At 31.4% G+C, this 25266-nt stretch overlaps 2 protein-coding genes across 7 annotated transcripts; one reads left to right on the top strand and one right to left on the bottom strand.

Moving 5' to 3' along the window:
• Positions 1 to 497: 497 nt before the first annotated feature.
• Positions 498 to 17118, bottom strand: LOC106072774 (transmembrane anterior posterior transformation protein 1 homolog). Of its 4 annotated transcripts, none has more exons than XM_056021261.1 (13): positions 17030 to 17118; positions 12177 to 12830; positions 11697 to 11827; positions 10701 to 10825; positions 10426 to 10588; positions 9780 to 9915; positions 9542 to 9639; positions 8631 to 8781; positions 8289 to 8398; positions 6025 to 6084; positions 4836 to 4981; positions 4090 to 4201; positions 498 to 2342 (listed from the first exon to the last, which is right to left on the bottom strand). In XM_056021261.1, the coding sequence occupies exons 2-13, from the start codon at positions 12391 to 12393 to the stop codon at positions 1605 to 1607; spliced, it is 2187 nt and encodes a 728-aa protein (XP_055877236.1). In that variant the 5' UTR covers positions 12394 to 12830; positions 17030 to 17118; the 3' UTR covers positions 498 to 1604. The 4 variants fall into 4 exon arrangements, with proteins under 4 accessions (XP_055877236.1, XP_013088672.2, XP_055877231.1 ...); XM_013233218.2 differs by lacking the exon at positions 17030 to 17118 and adding an exon at positions 16845 to 16961; XM_056021256.1 differs by lacking the exon at positions 17030 to 17118 and adding an exon at positions 16697 to 16837.
• Positions 17119 to 17353: 235 nt separating this feature from the next.
• On the top strand, positions 17354 to 23845 carry LOC106072797 (kinetochore protein Spc25-like). Of its 3 annotated transcripts, XM_056021294.1 has the most exons (8): positions 17358 to 17459; positions 17861 to 18022; positions 19174 to 19338; positions 20918 to 20974; positions 21063 to 21197; positions 21553 to 21642; positions 22880 to 22978; positions 23530 to 23845. In XM_056021294.1, exons 3-8 carry the CDS (start codon positions 19188 to 19190, stop codon positions 23655 to 23657), a joined length of 660 nt encoding a protein of 219 aa, XP_055877269.1. In that variant the 5' UTR covers positions 17358 to 17459; positions 17861 to 18022; positions 19174 to 19187; the 3' UTR covers positions 23658 to 23845. The 3 variants fall into 3 exon arrangements, with proteins under 3 accessions (XP_013088708.2, XP_013088696.2, XP_055877269.1); XM_013233254.2 differs by lacking the exon at positions 17861 to 18022 and having other exon boundaries at positions 17354 to 17459; XM_013233242.2 differs by lacking the exon at positions 17861 to 18022 and having other exon boundaries at positions 17355 to 17459; positions 19174 to 19308.
• The last annotated feature ends 1421 nt before the right edge of the window (positions 23846 to 25266 follow it).

Raw genomic sequence — 25266 nt, 5'->3', positions numbered from 1 at the left:
TTGTCACTTGACTTTAATAAGAAATTTGATCTATCATGTTATGTCGATATGTTACAACATGTCATGCTATCCTACATTGTTTACTTGATTTTCTATTATTGTACTTTTACTTCTTTCATTGTCAATAATACTAGTAAGCACAATTTGAATTGGGGGGGGGGGGGATGTTATGAAAAGTATATACTTCATCGGTTGTCGTTCTTATGTTTACATGTGCTTGTAACTCGTCCGTAAGAATGTGTTCACGAAATGTGTGTTGTGTAGTCATTCAGTGTATTAAAGCCAGACTAAACGGACTTGGTTTTCGACTCAATTATTATTATGTTCATAACACAGATCTACCTAATGGGGCTACATTTTGGGTTTTTAATTTGATCAAACTGATAAAATGTTAGGATCTAGCTTTAGTACTTGATGTATGAGGACATGGACCACAGATTGAATACAAACTAGTATAAGTTATTTAAATCAAAACTAATGAAGAAATTAAAATAATGTGATTTTTGTTCAACAATGCTGGTTTATTGTACAAAGAAAAAAATTGAAGGCAAAAAAAATGCATGCATCTTTATTAATTCATACACAAACAAATGATTCAATTTAGAAAAATGTTATGTTCTCAAATCATGTGAAATATAAGCAGTAAAGCAACACATTAACATATGATGCATAAAATGACTTTTATAATGGCAGTACCAGTCACACTGAAGAAAATGAATAATTGCATCAAAGTTTTCATCTATAAATTATCAGTCAGTTAACCTTCATAAACTCTGTAATAATTTGTTAGGCTTTGCAAGTTTACAACAAGGAATTTGGAGCGTAAAAGTTAGTATTAAATGTTTTTTTTGTTTAGGGTTTTGTTTTATATAGCAGCAAGAATGTTATAATAATATAAAAAAGACTAGAGTAAGAAATGAAATAAAAACAGTTCTTATGTTGGCGTCTTTGAAGGCAGACTAGTTTTGGGTTAATCCAGAAGTTTTTGGACTAATTGGTTAGCAACAGTGACAGCATAGAGGGATTCTTTTCATTACCGAATTAAATGTTTAAATAGTCAACACTCTTGATTGTCTCATTTCTTTGTTCAAAATCAATCACTAGAATGTAGCTGTAGTCTAGAAGTGTTAATAGCAAAACTGTATGCAAGGAAACAACTAATTCAAATTTTGTAATATAAGCCTTTAGAAATGATTACAAATAAGTTTTTAAACTGATTTTTGAAATCGCAAGAAGAAATATTGAATTACAAGATGAAGCTATATTATATATATTAATTACAAGCTAGAGTCATTTATTCATTTCATTTTTTTCCATACAAATGTAGTCAATTCAGCCAACAGTTAACAAAGCTTCAAAAGGAAACAAGATCAAACAAATACAGGAAATAATCAACAGCAGAAGAAAGATCACAGAAAGATAAAAAAAAAAGAAGGCAGTTATAGTAATTGTAATAGAAACTCATACTATTTTGTTTCAATTTGAAATTATGTCAAAAATATTTCTGAAAATATGGCCACTAAAAATCACTGGGCAAGATAATGAAGTCCCCAAAACACAGCAGCAAAAGAACTATGCAAAATTACAGCAATATGAAAACAAATTTAAGAATTAATATCTTGATTGATCCCAGAGGTTTCCTTTGTAGTGTCAGTACAAGCAGTGTTGGAAGTGACTGAAGTGTCATGAAGAAATTGTGGATGATTTTGGTCTCCAGGAATGCTCAATAAATCTTTTGTCACTGGCTCTACTACAGTTTCTAGTTCCTCACTTTCTTTGTCTTGCAGCTTATCCAAAGTTTTTACAAGTTGTTGTGCATATGAGTTGGTAGACTGTAGAGAGTCAAGCAGAAGATTGTCTGCAGACGAGCTAGTAAGCTGTTGCTTATCAAACAGAATATTGCCTGCACATGGGCTATCAAGCTGTTGTTCATCAGGCAAAAGATTTCGTGAAGAAGGTGATTTTTCAGAAACAGAGATAAAGCCATCATCTTGACAGACTGCAAAGCTGACAGACTGTGATGCGTTGGAAAGGACAGACATTTCTGACGAATCTTTATTAAATAGCTGAGGATTAGACGAGTTACTTTCTGAGCTTAAATTCTTTAAGCTTAAACAATCTTTACAATGCCTAGTGATGATGACATTGTCTCTATCAAGTATGTATCTCTCAGGACTAACATATGGAAGAAAAACATTTCCTTCATCAGTATAGATAGTAGGTTCCATCTTGACAGAGGATGATGCTGAAGGATGTATGGGTTTTTCCATAGTCAACAGTTCAACACTGATGTCATTCTTAGGTTTAGGTACTGAGCTTTTTTCTTCTTTCTTGGGTATAACCTGAGTTAATTAGAAAGTTGAAAAGTTAAAATATCTTGTGCAGGAGCAAAATTAAATTAATATTTAGTCACTTGTTTTTGGCAGGAAATCACTTTTTGGTTTTGGGACCAAATTTACTAATAACTAAAAAGAGTCACTACTGAGTAATTTGAAGGAAGAACAAAATTTAAACCTCCTTCCATAAATGCCAATATATAAATTCTCCAGCTCTTCCAATCCCAACTGTCTCCTGAGTACATGACATCCATAACGCAATATACAAAGTTGCTGGCATAGTACTACACTGTGTGGCCAGAATCTAATTCATTTCATTTTAGAACATACTGTCACAACTTTTGTGGAAAATAAAACTCTATATAACGGATTTTTAAAAATAGTTCAATAAATTTGTAAGATTATCTTTACATAATGGATGATAAATATTTTGATAATTCAGACCTCGTTTGTATGACATGATACTGAACTGATTACTAAGTTTGAAAAAGGTAAGGACAATCTATCCTCCTCCGCTGTAGTTGACTAATCATTTCAATGAACTTTTTAAATACTGGTAAATGATTTAACTCTGCCAACATAATTTGAATAGTGTTACATAAAACTGCAAGAAAAGATCTTGAAACCAAACAGAGCTTTGTTAAAATATTCCATCTGTTAATTTGTGGTTGGAAAAAAAATCTGTACTTGAAAACTTCCATAGAAAAAACTTATGGACAGGATATTGTCATGTCTTTTACAATAAATATGCAGCATGTGCTTTGAATTCTGATAAAACATGTGTATATTCCTTCAGACTAGGTAATCCTCACTTTGATTCCAAACAAAAAATGCTTGCTGCATATTATTTTTTCAATTGTCCCATTCAAAATTAGCACATGGGGTCTTTCAAAATTTTGGTTAAAAAATATTTGAAAGTATAAAATCTCATTTCTGTGCAAACAATAATTCAGATGACCCATCTTGTTGCTAGATTGCACAGAAAAAAAAAAAGCATTCCAACAAATTTAATAATGTTAGAATTTTGATTTTGGATCTCAAAATGTAAAAATAGATATTTCACTTAGCAGTTCTGTATTAAATGATGTCAAATGAAAAAGAAGAGATGGTGTAAAACAAAATGCAACCTTGAAAGAAATTGGTCAAAATGATTGGTCCAATAAAAACATTTCCAGTATCATTAAAAAGTTGAACAAAATTACAGCATAGAAAAATAGATTAAAATGTCAAAAAGATCCATCTAGGCTATACCAGGACAGTCCTTAAAAACAGTTTAAAAAAAAGTGAGCACAAGATTCCACAGTGTATATAGAGGGGCAATCCAATTACCCTGAGTACCGGATGTACAATAAGTAGACAATTTGTTAGTTCCTTGACAACAGTATCACATCTCACATAAACAAACCATTAAAAAAATATATAAAATCTTCATGTAAATGTATAACAGAAAAATTTGTCATGCAATAAACATTCCCTGAGTAGATTCATGCAATTGACTATATAAAATATTATTGAAAATCTTCCCTGAGAAATTTCACAGAGCATGGATTTAAAAAAAAATGAAAGATATGTATAAGGGATCAATGAGTATTTACAGATATATCATAGTGGATTTGAGTATTTGATGCCAAAAACAAGGGATGCAACACAATGTCTCATAAAACAAACAAAAATGTCTTAAGAAAAGTTAACATTGAAAAGTAGTTCATACACAAAATATTGTGAACTCTAATTAATGAACTCTGTTATGCACCTGGGAATTGATAACTAATCCAGTGGACTGAGCATTGGTATCTCTCTCTGTGATAAGACGCTGAGCCCAGCCCAGTAAAATGACACTATTTAAAACTTTGGCAGAAATCAAGCTGAAACAATAAGTTAATTATGATAAAAAATACATATTTAATGAAATACTTTATCAACATGACTGAAGAAAAAGGATGTCATATACAATTAATATTATTTTAATTAATACAATCACTAAAAAAAAACACAAAAAAAAACCTAACAAATTTAATCTTAAATCCAAACTCGTATAAAAAATCAAAATAAGCTCTAAGGCTCTTGGTCCATTTAAAGCCTCCTAAAAACAAAACTACTGTTTTTGCTGCTACACTTGACAGTGTATTGTGCCAGAAAGTCACTTGTTAATCTCCTCTGTCAAGTTAACTCTAAACTGTTTTTTTCTGTTTCCAATATATATTATTTCCTATAAGCTAAACAGAAGGTATTTACAGGAGATTTACTGAAACCAATATCATATTTTTAATTTAAAAAAAAAAATACCATATATAAAAAGGCAGTAGAAAATTTCAGATTCTAAATAATTGTGGAGCTCTAAACAAAATAAGATTCTAGGAGGGAAACAACTTATTACTGAGCAGAAAATTCTGGAACACTACACTACTAGATGTTGATAGTATTGTGATGTAAAATTGAATTGATAAAATTTAAATAAAATAATTGTGTTTAATATTCATAAAATTCATAGCAACCTACCACAAGTAAAACAAAAATACAAGAAGCCAAGCAAGTGGGCCTGTGATGTTGAAGGACTTAGTACAGACCATGAACAGCAAACATATGAGTGGCATTGGAGTGAAGCCCATTCTTCTACACACTTGATCACTGAAGTTGGTAAAAGCCTTTTTTTTTTAATAGAAAGAAATGTTAGAATAATGAAATATCCATTTATAATCATGGGTCATTTAAACAAATAATTTTGATTTAATTTGTTACTTATCAATTAAAAATAGCATTAAACTTATTTGCCCCAAATAAGGACATAATTCACTAAAACAAATAGCACAGGAAACTTTACATTTTTTTTTTTACATTCTTAATTTTGTTGGTCAACTCAAAACTACATTTCCTAGCTTATTAAACTATACTAAATGATGAGAAGCTATCTTAAAATATAGACAATTTACTAAAACATTAAATCTTTCAGTTTTGAAATAAAATTAGCTTAAATAATACAAAGATGCTGTCAGTAGCTAATTGACCACCTTGGTAAGTTAAAGGTGATCAAAGTCAATAAATACATGAAATCAGTCCTGTGAAGTTTGACACATTTCTTGCTACCCCATTAAAGAAGCAAACAATTACTAAAGTTTTAATAACAAATCCTCACATCCATACATATTTCTAAGTCAGAAATATCATTGACAGGAAAATATACATCTGAATACAAAGTTACATATTTAGGGGTATATGTGTCCACCCAGTTCATATGTACCTGACATTTGTAGGTAAAGTTAAAATGAATGGTGGTTGTTCTGGCATAACTAACACGTGCATTCATCATCAATCACAGAATCAGGTATTTCCTATTATCTTCCCAAGGACTGCTATTTCTTATAGTGAGCCTTTCATTTGATCTAAAACCAACTTTTGATTTTAAATCTATAAAAGATATGGGACTAAAGATGTATATGAACTTATTTTGTTAATGAAATAATCAACAAACATGTGTTACTATTTTGAAACAACAATGTTTTTAAAGATTATAATTTTGTTGCAAAGATTAAAGAATTTAAACAACAATAAATTCAGCATTCAAACAGGTACAAAACTATACTTGTATCAATGAATGTATGGCATAAATCAACTTGTTGCACTTATGTTGAGCCATTATAGAGTGCCCCTCCAAATATTATGTAAAAAAATACTATAATGTAATACTCACATGTTTCTTTTGACTTGATGCAATATCTTGAGCCAAGCCAAGCGCAAAGTCTGCATAGGACTAAACATTAAAAGATACACACAAAGATATTATCTCAAATTTATTTCATTTGAATATCTTTTTTAATTCATTGAACATAAAATGAAAGTTATAAAAAATGTTACCCTTAATCAAAGAAAATTATAATTTATAATATGGTAATTCATAAAGGGAGTGGTAGAAAAACAAATCCAGTATAGAGTAGAGTCACTATTGCGGAACAGTTTGCAGCTACTTTTAGTTTTCAATTTTTTGCTCAGTAATGATTAGACCTAAGGAAAAACTGGAAGTATCTAGGCATTGCCCATCCATTTTCCGATAAAAATAGACGCTTTGTTTAGTTTTTCAACAGATATTTAAATTTTAAATTCAATTCGACTGAGATATGGGTAGTCACAATTACGGAACAGGATTTTTAAAGAAGTCACAATTGCGGAACACGGTAAAAATGTCGGAACAAAGCCTATATAAAGCATATATTTTATTAGTCTAATACTTGAACTCCTTATCCTTTACATTAATTTTATTTTATTAAAGCTTAAGACAACACATTGTCACTTTTAAATTCTCTACCTCTTCTTTAATTGTATTTGACGTCACACTACCCTGATTTTCCTTACAAGGTTTTTTTTTTCCACTATTCTTTTTTGTTATATTAATATTATATATATATATATAGGCCTATATATGGTATTATGATTTGTCTTTTTTTTTTTTTTTGCTGGACGTATGGCAATCATAATTATATATTATATGTATTATTATTCTCTAGATGTTTTTAAATTTATGTATACTAATACAAACTCATATTCAAATTCCGATATCTAAATCACAATGTAAATATTAAGCTAAATGATAGTAAATGCGCAGGTCAAATAAATAACATCTATAGTGTTCCACAATTGTGACTATCTTAAAAAAGGTAAAAACAGGATAAACACCTCCTAATTTTTTTTAAATTGAATTCCTGGTAGATAGCTATGAAATGAAGTTTTCCCTCATCCATTTATAAACCGAAAAATATGTGTATCATGCAGATGATGTGCCATTATCATTTTTAAAAAGCCTTAAGCCATGGCCTATGCGGTTCTCCTGGTACGTGAAAAATAATGGACGATTCCACAACTGTCAACTTTAACCTGGAGTCAAAATTAATTTTCTGCTGTGAAAGAAAAACCCTTATATTGGAAATGTAGAGAAATGGACCATACGCAGTACTGTTACAGTAGTTTAGCAGAAAATTTCAAAATAAAGTAGATTTTAACTAATTTCGACGAGCTGTTCCGCAAACATGCCTGCTCCGCAATAGTGACTCTACTATATATCCTAACACACTTTTCAAAAAGTGTTATAATGTTTTCTTAAGAAAATCTATGGTGCAATACAAGATGAAACAGGGTGGAGGACATGCACTAACCTTGAGATATCAATAGTATGAAAATCCACCGATAGTGACAGAAATAAAAAAGAACAGACTACATTGGGCAGGTCACCTTGAAAGAATGTCAGAATGGAGGAATGTGTTGAAGCAGATGAGATGGATGAATGTTATAATGTTTACAGAAACAGAAAGATCGATAATGAAATCGACCTGCGTATCGCCAAGGCCAGCAGTGCATCCTACGGCAGATGTCTAAAAATGCCTGGAACAGACAAGGTATCACCACAAATATAAAGCTAGAGATCTATCGAGCTGTCATCCTCCCTACATTGCTCTATGCCTCAGAAACATGGACAGTGTACAGAAAACATGCAAAGAAAACATGCAAAGTTCAGCATAGACTCAGCCACCTGGGAGACAGAGGCACATGACAGAGCATCATAGCGTCCGGCTGTGAAAACTGGCGCACAGATTGCTGAGAAAAAGAGAACAACACTGGCAGAAGAAAAATGCCAGAGAAGAAAAGCAAGGCCAATGACACTAGCTCCAGCTGGAATAACCTGCCCAGTGTGCAGCTGAACATTCCGGGCTCACATAGGTCTCACCAGCCACATGAGGAGGAACAAAACCCCAGTGTAAAGCCCTCAGCTCCCTGGTTGACAAAAGTGGTCATCATCGAACCACGATGGATGAACTATACATAGAATTAATTATAGAAAATAATGTTACAACATATTACACTACATATTGTGTTTTTTTTTGCTTTATAAAATTGCCATGAATAGTAATTTATAGATGAATACTGAAAGCTAATAGAAATGTATGCAAAGAGCAAATAACTTACACTTGCTGAGAGCTCATTGAACTTGGTGATAAATGCATGTTTGATCCAGTCTACAATCACTTCTACCAACATAACAAGAGCTGCATCCTGTAGAATAGGGAACGCTGTATCTGTGGATAGAGGTAATGAAAGCATAAAACCCTGGATTGGTATCTATTCAAAAAAAAATAAAAAAAATAGCACTGTGACCAAAAATGAGAGCTATATATTTTATAACAAGGACATTTGAATAACTTAATAAAAAGCTTAAAATAATCATTTAAACATTAGGCAGTGCCTTCTCTAGTGTTGAAAAAAAAAGAAACTTCAACTTTAAAATCTATTATCTGCACCAAGTCTCACCCCATTTCCATTGTAGTTCTTTCATATTTCTAATAAATACAAATAACAACAGCACTAAGTAATGAAACCGTTCCTTCACATCACTGTAAGTTATTTGACACAAATTGTTCTTGTCAAGTCTTTTGAACAGGTTTCCTTTTATCTCCACAAACTGTGAACAAAAAAAAATTATATTTAATATATTTTCTCTAAAGCTTTCATTAAATCCATAGATCATCTGATCACTAGCGTCTTTTAATTTAATGTAAATAAAAGAAAAAAACAACTAAATAGTGGGTTAATGAATTTCTTTTTCAGGTAATAATGAGTGCATGTGTTTGTCATTAACATACGGTAAAAAAAAAGATGAATAATTAATTTTTAGGATTAAAGTTTGATTCAAGCTAACATATTGAAACCAAAGCTATTAATATGCATGTTTTAAGCAATATTTCAATATCAACCAAATTTTTATCCAAATTGTATTCATCTTTATCAGACTTGTGAATTCTCCAAAATGTAAAGTCTAGGGGAAATTAAGAATGCCAGGCCATCAAATATCAATACAAATCTTTTAATGGTTTAACACATTATATCACTACAGACTATTATGTAATGAAGGAGAGATCTAAACAAAACTATAGACTATTGTGTTAAAAAGGATAAAACAAAGACTAAGTCCAAACCGTTGTATAATACAGATGATGTTTTAATACTGAAAAGGCCACAGTTGAGTCTCTGTCAATAAATCATGTTATCCCTATGAAATCCTAACACCAACTGACTTTATTTACATAAGTAATCTCTAACAAAACTAAGCCGTGACATCACTAAAGTTGCGTTCAAAGTCCGTCAACTATGTTGCGTCTCTACACAAACTAATAATACTAAGTTTCTCACAATGGATGTAGGCAGTGAAACAAATGACTTACATTGTTAGACATCATAATTGTCAGAAGATTTTTGTTGTGGGAGTTGAAGGCTACATTAAGAATAATGGCTTGTATGAGTATCATCACTGTATGGATTACTTGGTGGAGTTAAGTCTATACAACTGATTATTCTTATAAACAGAAGTAAAACTTTATCAGCTATAACAATATATAAGGATAGATAAACTTGGTAATTAGCCTGTATAGTATACAGTTTCGTAGTATAGGTAAAGGATACTGACATATACGATAGCAAATATTAAATGAAAAATAGTTCCAAAATGTTCTCTTTTTCTTCCTCTGGGTTCAACAGCTGTCCAATACAGACTGTCTAAAACATCCTGACCAAAGCCTGATACAAGTTTGTCCATCACCTGTTTGAAATAGATAATTACTCCAAAGTATAAATTTGTTTAAAGATCAATAGCTTCAATTTATTACTTTGTGCTCTTACAGCAATTTTAAAGCAGGTGGGATCCATCTGGGTCATCTCAACCAGGTCCACCTGGAACTTGGAAATCATTTTCTTTTACAGCACAGGATACATTAAAAATGAGCAGTTTGGAAAACAGTTGTTTTTTTAAAAGCAACACATTAATCCATATAAACTTCTATTTCATTTATTTATGCTTCTACAATCTCTTTTATTTTCTTTCCATTATCCCAACTGTTTTATTATTTGATCTCATCAATATTTTACACATTTACAACGAACCAAGCGATTGCTGAGTCTTGTCCAAGGTGGAATTAGTCACCTTGTTTTGCTAGATTTTTTTTCTATCCCATATTGAAATGTTCACAAAAGTTGATAGGGACAAGGTTCAATAGTTATTAAACTGAAAATGCAAGACATTATTATATAAATATATATTATATATACTTACATCCAACATATTATAAAAGACATAGAACTTGACGATCGACTGTCCTCTGACAATATGATAGATCATAGACATATCAATATAGCTCGTCATGAAACAGCTTATGACCAGTATCAAGCCTTTTAAAAGATCACAGATCTGTGCAGCATCCAAAATAGGTCTGTCTCTACAAATATAGACATTTTAAAGAAATAGACTCTTAATAAATTAAATTTTTTATTAATTAACATATGCTCAAAAGTTAACATTGGAAAATAAAAATAAAAAAAAAAGATTACCCAATAAATATGACAGTGCAAGGATATGTCAGCAATCTAGTCAGAGCTACCAAAATACGCAGAGGCAAAAATGTGACCATGTATAAAATGGAATCTAAACATTGTAAGAATCCAAAAGCACAGAACTGTAAATTAAAGAAAAAGTTCAAAGCTATTAGTTATAAAATCATAATACTACGTAATACACAATTGAACAGAAATATAAAAAAAATTTATTCTGTGCAGAGTAGTCTGGGGAGAGGGCTATGCATTGTTGGGAGGAATGACATATAGCTTTTGTCATTGCAGTGTGTCTGAAGAAAGGAATTATGCCTATTGGTGTCCTCCCCCCCTCCTCCTTCCTAGCTAGTGAAAATGGATACAGACAAGAATGAGAGACTGTCTATAAATGTGAGGAACAGGTGAGGTAATACCATGAGTACCAAGCATCTATCAGGCTGTCAACCTCCTAACATTGCTCTATCCCTCATAAATAAGTACAGTATTCAGAAGACAAAAACTGAACCACTCAGAAAAATACTGAATGTTAGATGGCAAGATAAAATATGTAACACTGAAGTCCCCTGAAGAGCAGGCAACACTGATGCAGTCTCAATCGTGATGGGCAATCCACGTCTGTAGAATGGAAGCTCCTGCATCCCTTAAAGACTCCTCTATGGCTAGCTACGGGAAGGAAAGCAAACTTAAGGTGGAGAAAGAAAATTTTCATGGACACCCTCAAACCTCTATGAAAGCTTTCAACATTGACCCTGCCACCTGGTAGAGGAGAGCACATTATATTTTGAGCATTGTAGCAACTGACACAAGCTCAAATTGGAATAACCTTCCAAGTGTGCAACAGAACTCTAGGATCACCAGCAAAAAGAGAAGGCAAAAGAACGCACAGTGAAAAACTCTCAGCCCCTACATGACAAAAGTGGTCATCATCCAACCATGATGACAGACTATATATATATATATATATACACACCAGTACAGACAGGACATGCAACAAACCTTTTCTAAATTTCTTGGTGTATTTACAGAGGTATACACTCGGTCTCGACGTTCTACAAATTTTGAGGCATCTCCTTCAAGTTTGTAATCTCTTGTTAGCTCAGTCATAAAGTAACTAAGTATGGATTTACCTGAAGACAAATTAGTCAAAATAGTTTCAATAATTTAAAAGGTTGGTAAAAGCTTTCTAAGGCTGAGATTAAAATCAGTGAATTAAATATCAATTAACATCAAATGGAACTAATCAGTTTAAATGATTAAAGTTTAATTTTTTTTTTGAAATAAAGAATGTATTTTCAATGTATTAGAAAAAAAGCTAAAATAAACAAAACAAAAAAAACAACAACACATGTTTATATAGACTGATAATTAAATACTCATTAATTATCATGGGTTGTTTATCCATTGCAGCCGATAAGGGCTGATTCTGTTATTCATGAGGCTGGATGAAAAGATATTAATATTTCTACTAATACTTACTTTTCACATTTTTTTTCTCAGTTTTATGAAATGAATTTCCTTCTTCATTGTCACTGGATTTATTACTGTTTTTTTTTGTCTCTGAGTTGTTTTCTTCTTTGTTAGTAGTGATACTTGCGGCACTTTCAGAAGTTACACCATCTGAGTCTGAATGATGAGATCTGTGTCTCAATCGAGCTCTAATGGGAGAGTTTTTGTCCAGTAGGAATGAAGCCATTATAGCTCAGAATTAGTGTGAGAATAGTACATTAGTTCTGTAAAAATATTATTATTATTATATTTGATTTTAATCCTCACTTTGAGAAGAAATTGGTTTCTACAGGTGATGCCTGAAGTTTATGTGAAGAGATTTTATTCAGGAAATGAAAGCTTTTCAAGAGTCTATCCAGCCCTGAGTATTGGATACTTGCTAAAGCAAAATAAACATATATATAATATATATACTCTATGGATGAACTGCTGTCAAACCTACTGGAGGCCCAAGTCACTCAGTAAAAATGTACAATGGTGTTCCACAGGAAGGTGACAAACTATTCAAAATGTTTTCAAAATGTACTGAAGACTTCTCACAAAGGGCCAATGTGCTTATTTTCTAATGCTAATGCTTCTAAATTTTTTCCAGTTGCCACTAACAGGATACTTGTACAAGAAAATCTATATAAAAAAAAATAATAGAGAAATTATGTATAACAGTAAACAGTAAAAAAAAAAAACAAAAAAAACTAGGCTTGGTACAAAATCAGAAAAAATATATACACCCAGCCAGAATTGCTGTATGACTGTGTGGTATGTGCTTCCACCTAACATACTATCATACCTAGAATACTTCCCACCAGATGTCCCTGCCATCCCATAGATACATGGGGAATGACGTCTTTTTAACAAATTCTAAAAGAATTTTAAATTTTCAAGTAAAAAAACAAACAACAACAACAATGCAATTTTTGTAATCAGCATTTCACCAAAAACCGTGCTAAAAACAGATTCAGAAGTAGTTAAACCACATTTCTGGACACATATCACCAAAACATATGTGAATTTGCTGATGCAGGTGGAACTGACTGACTTGCCAAGTCAGACATCCTTGATTGGCAATTTTTATTGTGCATGCAACTGATTTCTACACCATAATGCCTATAAAAACCTTTCCAAATTTACTAGAACAAGCAAGAATGATTAAATCTATAATGTTTTTCATTTTAATTTAAAACATCCAACTAAATAGTCTAATGAAAAAACATGAAATAAGAGTCTAGATATATATGTCTACATATATCTAAAGGTGATTTTTTTCTTTAAGTAAGATGATTATTATCATTACTGCATGATTACCAGTACAGAATTACAGTTACTGAGTTACAGTGCTACAAAACTACTTTTAACAATATATATTAATCCTACACCTATAGCCTAGATAGATAGTGTGTCCTAGATCTAGAATCTAAAACTACATTAGTTTATAAGTGATATTATTATAGAATAGACATACTGTACTATAATAGACTAGTTAATGAGTAGTTACTCACTGTTGTCACATTTATCTTATAGGCCTATATATCAAATGTAATACACTAATATACAGGGGCAGACTGGCTATATGAACTTTATGGGCATTTGGGCTAATGCCTTGTGGGCCGGTACCCAAACGGGCCAGTAGGCCACCAAAATGGCTGCATCGATGCCACTAGATAACATCAAATTGTTAAGGTTTTATAATATCTTATAAAAAGGCACTCTGATCATCATGTTAAAAAAATCATTCACAGACTCTACAGTTTTTATACTATTTTAATTTTCCAAAATAATGTAATAGCCTTCATCCATAAACTGTGCTATTAGTAGGCTTCATCCTTTAGGGCCTACATACTTCGAAATTAAAAAACAACATAAGGCCTATAAATAAAGTTATAAAGATGTAGAGTTCACTGTATGCATGCATATCGATACATTATCAAACTTAGGTAGACCTAGAAATGGATGCCCATCATATAATATAGAATTTATTTGCCTGATTGTATAGAAATACCCTGGCCTATTTTGATACCCAGTCCTCATATATATATAGTATAAATACTGTCATAGTAGTAACATAGACATTTATATATTTTTTTCCAGACCTATCATTCATGATTTATTATTATTAGACTCTATAGCAGTGATTCCCAAAGTGGTCTATATAGACCCCCAGGGACTTACAAGGGGTCTACGGAAGTGAAAAAAATAAATTGGGGGTCTACTATAGTGGATCTCATTTAAGCATGTAATGACTTCAAATTTCATTTCCGATTAATGATTTTACCTTAGTTAATCCTTTCAATTGTAACTCTCTTAATCTAATGATTTTTTTTTTATTTTTATATTTTAACATCTTATTTTAAATACATGAAAGTAACATTGTACATGGCCTTGTTAGAAAGAACTGTAGAAAGTACAGTGTTAGTTACTAGTCATTTGTTGTATTCGTCCTTGTCGAACAAGTCATTTCATATGTGCTTTTTCTGTAACAAAGTTTTAAGCTAAGTTACAATGAAACTATCTAACCTGGAACATCATTTGAGACAATGACAACATGATAAAATAGATTGAGATTTGAAATAGCCTACTTTCAACACTTTTAGTTCAGAACAGTAAAACAAAATGTTTGATTAAAGATCCTAAAAGAAAAGAGGTTTGTGAGTGTCTTACAATATTTTTTCTTAGGCCTATATCAAACTCCAGAAAACTGCACTATTAAAAGCCACACACATCTGATATCATAGTAAAAATTTCTCTAAACAACAATACAGTTCAAAGGTGTAATGGTAAGAGGAGTTATGTAATTACTTTCCAAAGACATACTTCTAAAAAAAAAAGCTGGACTAGTTAACCTTGCCTGATAATATAGTGTTATTATTATCATGCTTTCTTCTTGCTATGAATTAAGAAATCCATAAAGAACTGTTCATTGCCTGAAACTTTGATCAATTGCTCCTTCACAATGAAGAATGATAGTTGTTGAAAGGCTTATGTTTGACAATATTTATTTCTGAGTTCTTGGGTGCTAAAAATCCAATTTTAACAGACTTATTTCATAAATTTAATGAGGGTAACTTACGCTACAAGGTGATTACCTAAATTTGATCAAAACGAAGGCATAATCTCAAAGTTTCTTGTGAGGATTAAGTAATGAAGCATACAATAGACTGGATGATTCTAATTTTCAAATTTAAAACCAACATCATCTAATCGAAAAGTTATGATAGATTAAATCTAACTAAATTGAACCCTAATGTTGAAATGTTACACAAACTTGCTATCCAATAGGCCAGTGTTTCCCAAACTTTCAACATATACCAAATATGTGTACCCCTTCAATAATTTTTTCGTAAATCTAAGTACCCCCCCCCCCCTTTAAAAAATGAATAATTGTTGAAAATAATAAACGAACTTTAGGGAATACTGCAATAGGCGTTTCAGTCAATTCCTATAATGCATATTAAATCTTATTTTGCTTCATTTTAATTTGAATTTCATCAATGAGTGGCCTAGAAATCAGTGAGAAAAACACAAATAAAGTTGAAAAATTTTCCAAAAAATGCAGGGGGTCTACCGAAGAATGGAAAACTTGGCAAGGGGTCTATGAAACAAAAAAGTTTGGGAACCACTGCTCTATAGTCTCTAGATCTAGATTTTTCAGTTATCTAGTTACTAGTCTAGTTGAATCTAAAAAGACAAGCTAGATCTAGAATCTTAGACATAAATTAGAATTTAGATAAAATCATTATAATTATAATTATAAGATTAGAATCTATATAAATTTATTATTCATACTCATTCATACATACATACTGGTACTCATCATAGATTAGATCTATCATTAGAATTGATAAAAATGATAAGATAAGACATATACTAATAAACTAATTCATAGATCTTAGATCCAGACTATTCTAGAGACTAGAGTAGACTAATAAGTCTAGTAACTAGTTAATTACTAGTTTAGTCAGTTTAGATCTCTAGTGTAGTGTTACTGTTAGTAGTATTAGTAGATCTAGTAGTCACCGTCACTAGTAGTAGTTAGTAGTAGTAGTAGACTTAGGCCCTTAGCCTTAGACACTTAGGGTCTTAGGCGTTAGGCAACTTAGACTAATAATCTAGATCTATCTAGCTGAATCTAGCATTCTAGGACACAAACCTCACAAGGTGTAGTCTAGATTCTATTAATTTAATTAATATATAATCTAGTTATAATACTAATAGATCTAGAATCTAGATCTAGTTAAATCTTAGTAATAATAGATCTAGCAATCTAGAGTATATAAATATACAATTCTATAGACTATAGATTCTAGATCTATTAAAGTATTATTATATATGTAGATCTAGAATCTAGATTAAAAATTAAACTAGATTGATCTACAAAAATAATCTACATATATATAAAGAATAGAAATTAGAAATCTAGATCTAGATCTATAACGTAGACAATGTTTATAAATTATAATCATAATGAATGATAATGTTTCGGTTCTGACACTCACACTGAGTGAGACTGAGTTGACTTCAAACACTGAACAGCTGTTTAAAACTGTTATTCCGATTATTCGGTCTTACTTAGATCTAATTTATTCTAAATTAATCTAAATCTATCATTCTATGGACAGTATGATGAGTATGGTCTATGGATACTTTCAATAACTGGCGTTATTAGATATAGATCTTAATGTACTAGAGTTGATCATGATTATTCAGCTTCCATGATTCATGATACACTGTCTAGAGACCTATAGATTCTAGATCCAGATCTATACGACTGTAGTGTACAATACTAACAAAATAAACATTGCAAACAGAATAATAGTAAAAAGTAATACACAGTAAAATAACGAATCCTAAAATGTATGCATCGACTGACTAGTCAAGATATAAATCAATCTTGGGACTTTCCAGTAGATCTCGATGTACAACTAGATTTAACTAGATCTAGTATTCTAGATCTAACAACTATAATAGTATCAGTCTAGATCTAAATACAAATTTAAATATATAGAGAGACTAGATCTAGAATATATATCTACATCTAAAAAAAAATTTAACTAGACTTTTTAAAAAGGTTTGTTTGCGATTAGACCAAGCAACTTAAATAAAAAGTCTACTTCGAAAGGACATACATAGTTAAAGACTTTTTTTTTTACAAATACCTAGATCTCTAGTTTCTGGGTTTTTGTTTTCACGGAAGCATTGACTCTGATCGTTGTTAATAGTAAATAAACTTTGACTTTGGCGGCTATCTTTGAAAATTTTGTAAGTTAGCTCTTACTCTTATCTTATCTTAGAAATTAGATCCATAGACGTTCCTTCAAAAGAGAATATAATTGCATCAGCAGTGCTTACACGAATTCTTCTTCTTCGTTCTCATTAATGACATTATTATGTTGGATTGATTCAAATTCAGATGACTAGTCAGTAAGTCACTAGACTCACTAGACCAATGCCAATATAAACTTGAATTATTATATTATAATATATCAATATCATGAAATGATGAATATTGAATATAGATCTAGACTAACTTAATATAACCTATATTAGTAAAATTAGTTATAAGAGATGAACTGCGCAATGGTTTCCAAATTGAAATTTAATTAGGGAGCTTTCCATACACACTGATTAAGTAATTACAGTTACAGTTTTATTTCTTTAAGGGTGTTTTCGGGCCAGTGTCTTCTTGTTCGGGCTTACTCTACCTAATTAATTGAAGTTGATCCGAAATCAACTTCTTATTATCTGGCTGCATCTAGACTTAGAAGCTAGAGGAGACACAAAATCAAGTAATCAAGCACTGAATCTTGGTGCTTGTCTGTGAGGTGATTACAAAACTTGTTTTTGCCTGTTTCATTAATGAAAGGTTTTGACACTTTTGTTCACACAAATAAGGGTATATAATTATTATAATGGGGCTGTTCCGGATTTCTTCAGAGTCATGTGAGGATTGTGTTTACATCGCGGCCATGCTTAGTTTCAGTTAGCTTATAGTGGGAAGTCAATATTTAGTGGTTTTAATTTATTCATTAGCACCCAACTATATATATAATTTGTAAAAACAGGAGAATCTAGAGATCCACTGTTTAATAGTTTCAACTAAAACCGATAGTTAAACCTTTGATAGAAGGTACTGAAGTGTTGGCCTGTTATTCCATTATATATATATATAATAGATCTAGTCTGCCATATAAGATCTCTAGAGATTTCTTGATGTACACGGACTACACCTACAGTTAAGTTCTTAGCATTCGGGTAGCCAACCCTAGAAAAAAAATGTACCACTTTCATCCACCCCTCCCTCTCTGCTCAAAAGTAAACAAGCTTGAACTTGAGTAAAACACTAAAAGTTGGAAGCAGACCAGTGTGTATTGAATTGCTCAGATAGCTCTAGGCCAAGTCTATTGTGTAGTCGATATGTCGACTAGTTGCTATAAAAGATGAAAAGATTGCCATTTGTTTTTCCTTGTGTGTAATAGGCTTCAGTTGTCTAGCGAACAAATAACACATCTGATAGTCAAGGATAAATCTAGATCTGTTCCTACACAGGCCAAATGTGTCTTACCCCGCCCTTTCATTGTTGGTTACTAAGTAAAATGGATCTAGATCTATTTCATCTCTACACATTTTTGAAACTTTACTGTAACATTTTGTATAAAGTAACTCATTGAATTTCTTAAAAATGCAAGAACTTTAAGAACATAATAATACATCATGTATCCAACACACATTTGAATAATTCTTAATGTCATTGATGTGCATAATGTATCTGGAACTACTGGTATATTATATGAAATACACAACTTTAAAAAATAAAGTTTATGAATTACGGTTTGTCTGCAAGCCAACACTGCATGAAAATCTATTGTCTGCATCACTCAGAGTTTGTAAGTCAGTTAGTTTAAGTTGCAGGACATTTTAACACATTGGGCGCAGATGGATTTTCAAAATTATAAAATCCTCTAATTATCAATAGGTCAAACATACAAAATGAGCGAGATGCAGTCAGTAATCCCCAACTTTCACCAAGCCAAAAACAGAACTCTTAAATGGCTTCAATTAGAAATGGATTCTCTTTTGCAGAAAAATGATGTTGATACAGAATTTAGCAGTAAGTGGGGAAACTTTACTTCTTTTACACGTATGTCTCAATTTGAATGTATTACTTATTAATGGCAATAGTCTGATTAATTTGGTCTTAAGCCTGATTTCTATTTTAGTTACTTTAATCGCTAGCTCAATAGTCTGTTTAGCTGATACCTGTGCTTTGCTACAGTAAAAAAAGTTGGTATATATATCAATTTTATTTTACACAAGTTGAAAAGAATTTTTTATGACTATACAGTTTTCTTATTAAATGCAATTTTATTTTTACCGGAACCATTTTTGTTGGCACCCTGCAATAGAATGGTTAAAAATAAAATGCTTTCACCCCCACACTTACTTGACCCATAAGCTCTAGTAGCCCTAAAATGTATAATATCATGACATTGTTTCTTCTATGGAACAGTTTGACAAGCATGGTTCCCGGTCATTTCATCCCGTGGTCACTTCATCCCCGGTCATTTCATCCCCTGATATTTTCATCATCTGATCATTTTTATCTAACAAATTGTAATTTTAAAAATCATGAAATGAGTAATATTTAATGTATTCATTTTTTATTTAAATGACAAAATTGTAACACATTAATGTTTAAAAGGAATTAAAGCAAAACTTATACAGGCGACATGATATCCCTAGGATGGGTGAACTCCGCCTTTATTAGAAAAAAATAAAACCGTATTTCAACGCTAAAAATGACGCGCCCATTTTCAAGAAAGAGTGAAAAATAAAATAAAGTGAAACATGGTTGTACTTTCACCACACCTTTGCCTTTGATGATAAGTTATCAGCGGCACAGTCATAATTATTTTAATTGCACTTCTATCTCTCAAATGATTTTTTACTACTTCCACCAAACCTTGGCCTTCGATCCGGATAATATTATGATATTACAACCCCCACATCCAATAGATTTACAATATAATATAAGATTTCTCATTAAGAAAACAAAGTGGAAGAGGAAACACTATAAACGCATTAGTAACAAGTCATAAAATGTCAAAAAGCATTCTACATAATCATATTTATACATAAAATATTTAATAGGGGATGAAATGACCGGGGTTGAAATGACAAGCATACACCACTTATATATTTATAAACTCCCACCACATTTTTTTGGGTTCATCTGCTCTTGATTTGTGCTCCAGATCTTGTCCTTAGCAGTTTCCACTACTTTAAACACAACCTAGACTTCTTTGCCTCATCAAATAATCTAAAGAAGGATTTAACAAATTGCATTAGTTCAGGAACAAAAGTCAGATTATTTGCAAACAATTACATAATATATAGAACAATAAATACAACATGATACAGAAATTTTACATCTATAGAGAATTAGATGAATTACAGAAATGGGAATCATATTTGAACATTTCTTTCCTCCCAGAAAAATGTCTATTATTAAGAGTAACAAAAAATACTACTATAATCTTATTTTTGGTAAACCAGTAACACAAGAAATATCTATAAAATTAGAACATGTTCTTTTTTTTTGTCAATTTTATGGATTGTGGTAGTAGAGAGCTCATCAAACCACAAAATGTTTTTTCTTAAGAAGTTCATTGCTGATAAAGGAAAACTTAGTTGATCGATAAAGGAATTTTTTTTTTCAGGCCAAATTATAGAACTGGAATCTAAGTTTGAATGTCTGCTAAAAACAAAAACAAAAGGTACCCTTTTATTATTTTTTTGAAGGAGAAGTTGTTTTTTTAACTGTTCTATTTTATTATTAATTAACTTTTTTTTGCCTCTCACAAGAAAACTTAAATATTCTTCAAATGAAAGAATATTGTGAATTGAAGAAGGCCTCTAATTTGGCTAAAGAGAAACTGCTTAATAACTTGGAAGAGGAGTTGGCATTGCTGAAGACAGAAAAGCTGTCCTTGAAAACTGGTATGTTATGATTATGAAATGTTATTTACACGGTGATGTGAACATTTTTTTCTAACATAAGTTAAAATGCCATGCTTAGTTGGAAACAAGTTTCTTTGTGAAAATGCTTTTAACAAAAACATTATTTGAAAGGTATTTTGATTTAACAAACATATTATTTAATTTTATTGAAATTTATTATATGCACATGTTCCTTTTTTTAAAAAATCTAACCTTCATTAGTTATTAAGAGCAAGATAATTACTCTATAAGTTGTATAAAAGAAGTATTGTCTTAAAAAATAGTTAAACGTTTTTTCTTTTTTATGAGAAGCATTTCAGGGCATATATGTTATTATTTTTATTGTATCCTTTAGTCAGCCAAAACAAAGTAAATCTGAAGCAGTTAACAGAGGAGTCCAATATGTTCTCACAACACCTGGGACTAAAAATGACTAAAGTGAAAGGTATGTGTTTCAAACATGGTGCCTCTAAAAAACAACAACAGGCCTTTCTATTTTGGTTAAGCCTGAAAAACAATTCATTGGTAACTGGGTAGTAAAAAAAATATAAAAAATTTTAATTTCAAGACAAATGGTGTGCAGGCTATTTCTTCTCATGGCAATTGGTTTACCAGAGGATTAAAAGAAATGTTATAATAAAATACAAGAATGCACACAAGACAAAATATTTAGTTGTGTAAATACTTGGACTCTACCTATTGTAGTATATGGGGACAACACTACAAACCAGGAAGAAATGTAACAATCACCAGATACTTCAATTTTTATTATATGTGTATCAGCAGCAAAATTATTATGATCCATTTACAAATAATTTGTAAATGCTTTATAGCATTCCCTAAGCTTCTCTGCCAAGATGAGCAAGCTTAGATTCTTCCAGCTCCTTGTTTCTAATTTGTTACAGAGATCAACATTAGTTTCCCTTCATTTCAAGTGAAAATAATTTTTTTTCTGAGGTCAATTAAGTCCACTAGCACCAATTGCTTCAAGTCTGCTCGGTCATCCTTCTGGTGTGTGTGGTTGGGCAAGTTTGAAGTACCATAAGTCCATAAAAGCATGATGAAATTGATGACATTTGCAAAGGGTTCTTTCCATGGTTGTAACTGTAATAATGTTTGAATCTATTCCACATACTGTACCCCATTTCATTGTGATGGATGATTATTTTAAATATGGTCATTAGGGATCTGGAAGAAATGTACACATTACGTGTCTAGGGGTTTTAGCCTTATCATGATAATTTAATAATGGAACAGGCAAACTACTAAGGGAACAAAGTTTTGACAATTTTTACAGGGGTATACAATTAAAAAAATGGAGTTTATATTATGATTTCCCAGGGATTTAAATATGGTTTACAGATTTTGTAGAATATAAGGAAGGTGTGTGCTTATTGGGACATTTGCCACTCCATAAATAGCTTTTTTTAGTCATAGAAAATTCTGTGCCCCCCCCCCCCCCTTATATAAACATCACATTTTTTTTATAATGAATAAATTCTGGTAAACTTATATCATCGATAACTATATAAACATGCTGATGAAGTTGATTATAGTCTGATCTTTAATTATAATTTTTAAAATTAAATTTTTTCCTTTTTGCAAAATATCTCATGATCAATTGAAAAATGAATATATTTCTCAAATATGTTTTTTTTTCATCTTTCCTATTTTTTTTCTAGGAGGTTGGTTACAGTTTGTCTTTACATTGATTGATGTCAATAAACCAGATTCCTGCTACTTCTTCTCCCTTAAAGTAGACAGCTCAAAAAAATATATAGGTAAATCCCTAGTAATCATTCTGATAGGACCAATTTTTTTCTAAATTTTACAATAATTGTGGGAAGCGTGGTCGAGAGGCCAAGTGCGCTTGAACTTGGCTTGGCTTGGCTACCTAGAAGGGGGCTCGAGGTTCGACACCCGTCTCGGGCAGAGTTGTGTTTACTGAGCGCCTAAAGGCAGCACGGAAAACCAACTCCTAGATACCCCCTCCCCCCCACCGGTCCACAAATGAGATTGGACCAAAGCGCTCTGAGCATGCTATAAGCATGAAAGTAGTGCTATATAAAAGCTATAAATATATATATAATAATTAGGGTATGAATTGTAGACCTTTGATGAACTGGCTAAATTTAGATAGGTACTGTTAAAAAAAAAAAAAAGGAGTGTTATGTTATAAAATAAATCAGTTACTATTAAAGGTATGCATCTTCCTATTTTGTTTGTCATAAATAAGTAGTCTTCAGTGGGTTGTTAAACTAATTTATTCAACTGTATTTAAGTGCCACTTCACATTGTCTTTGTAAAAGTAAAAATGCAATTTTGTTCACAGTTGCTGACTGCCAGCCAGAGATTAAAGACATGGATCATTTAGTAGAAAAACTCAACTCCACTAATAATTTGAAAGCCTTTGTTCATGCTGTGAGAAGAAGATTTGTCAGCTCTACTAAAAACAACTGAGATGTTTTCAAATATTTATTTATAAATATTAATTTGCAGTCATTGATTAGCCAATTTTTCATTGTGGAACATAAACTGACTGGTTTTAAATACACTCTACAGTACACCATCTATGCCATTTTTTGTTGTTAAATTTTCATTCAAACCAGTATTGTATATTATTGTAAATAAACATATTTTAAAAAATCTTTTCTAATATTTTTTGTTTTTATTGAGTTAATTTTTTTTTTTTCAAAATAAAAAAATAGTACGCTGTCTTTAATATTGAGATGTAAGTGGTATTTACTCAACCCACTAAAAAAAAAAGGTTAATAATGTTCTTACTATCATGACTAGCTTGGTATTAGAGGTGTGAGGAATAAAACATTTATTTGCAAAAGATTGTGATTTGATTGGCTTCGCACAGCCTAGTTCACTAAGTGCAGAACAAAGGATAATCTGATTCCATTAGCCATCATCGTGATATTCTCAAATGGAATAGCACACAACCTGATGCATAAGGAAATCAACATTAAGTATAGATAATTATTCAAATTCAAGATAGGACAGTTGGAGAAACATGACATATAGAACTGAAGAAACTAGAATTATGGTACAGATAGCTGCACATATGGTTTGTGAATCATTATGTTCTTTAAACTGTACATGGCTGTGCAAGTCTATAGTTAACTTTCAGTTTGACTAAGTATGAAATTGGTCATCAAAGAACTGAAGAAAATTTGGGCTACAACATAATCCTCTCTGATGGAAAGTCATGGGACACATGTTTAAGACAATGAAATGCCTATGCAGAAGACAGGTGCAGATGATAAATAAATAGACCTCTAAGGTACAACAGATTTGTCTGCATCAGATGAAGCAAAATATGCAGTCAGCAACTGGGTCAGTGTAGTCGCATGAAATACTGCACTCATTCTTTCTTTATCTTCCTTAACTCAATATCTTTCAACACAATAGTACTTTTTTAGTTAAGGCAACAAAGTGCTAAAAAAACAACCCTGAATGTTAAAAAAATATTACTTTTGGAAGCAAAAAAAATAGTATATCAAAATACATAGAGAGATCATCTATAACATTTTATTAAGATGACACCCACTGCTTCACAATACTAAGATTATTGACAATGTCAGATGAACACATGTATTACTGGCAACACTAAATTTGTACACTGTCAGTGAAATCAAAGCAATCTCATTCATATTTTGGGCACAGCAATTCCACAGTTCTTTTAATCTCAAATTTATCGTAATAGATGTTGCCTTCAAAGAATGAAGCTTTTACAATTCTGTAGACGGAGCTAGTGTGCATTTATTATGTACTGGTAATTAGAATAACACCATGAGTCAAAACTAGGAGCCAAGTGCATGCATCTTGACATTGAAATACCTGATTTCTTTCTAAAAATAAAATTGCTGCTTGTTTCATGGCACTGTTTAGTTCTTTCTGCTTCATGAAAACAAAATTTTCTTAGAGCTGAGATGATTATTTTGGAAATTATTTATCCTATTAGGACACAATAAAAAAATAATCTGATAGCAATACTATTAAAACAATAATTGAGTGCAATTAAAAACACAGTAACAGGTTTCTAAGTAAACCTATCATTAAA

The sequence above is a fragment of the Biomphalaria glabrata genome, chromosome 1 (genome assembly GCF_947242115.1).
Source record: "Biomphalaria glabrata chromosome 1, xgBioGlab47.1, whole genome shotgun sequence".
Classification (NCBI taxonomy): domain Eukaryota; kingdom Metazoa; phylum Mollusca; class Gastropoda; family Planorbidae; genus Biomphalaria; species Biomphalaria glabrata.
Note: the sequence above shows the minus strand (reverse complement) of the source record. Positions and strands in the feature narration are given on the sequence as shown.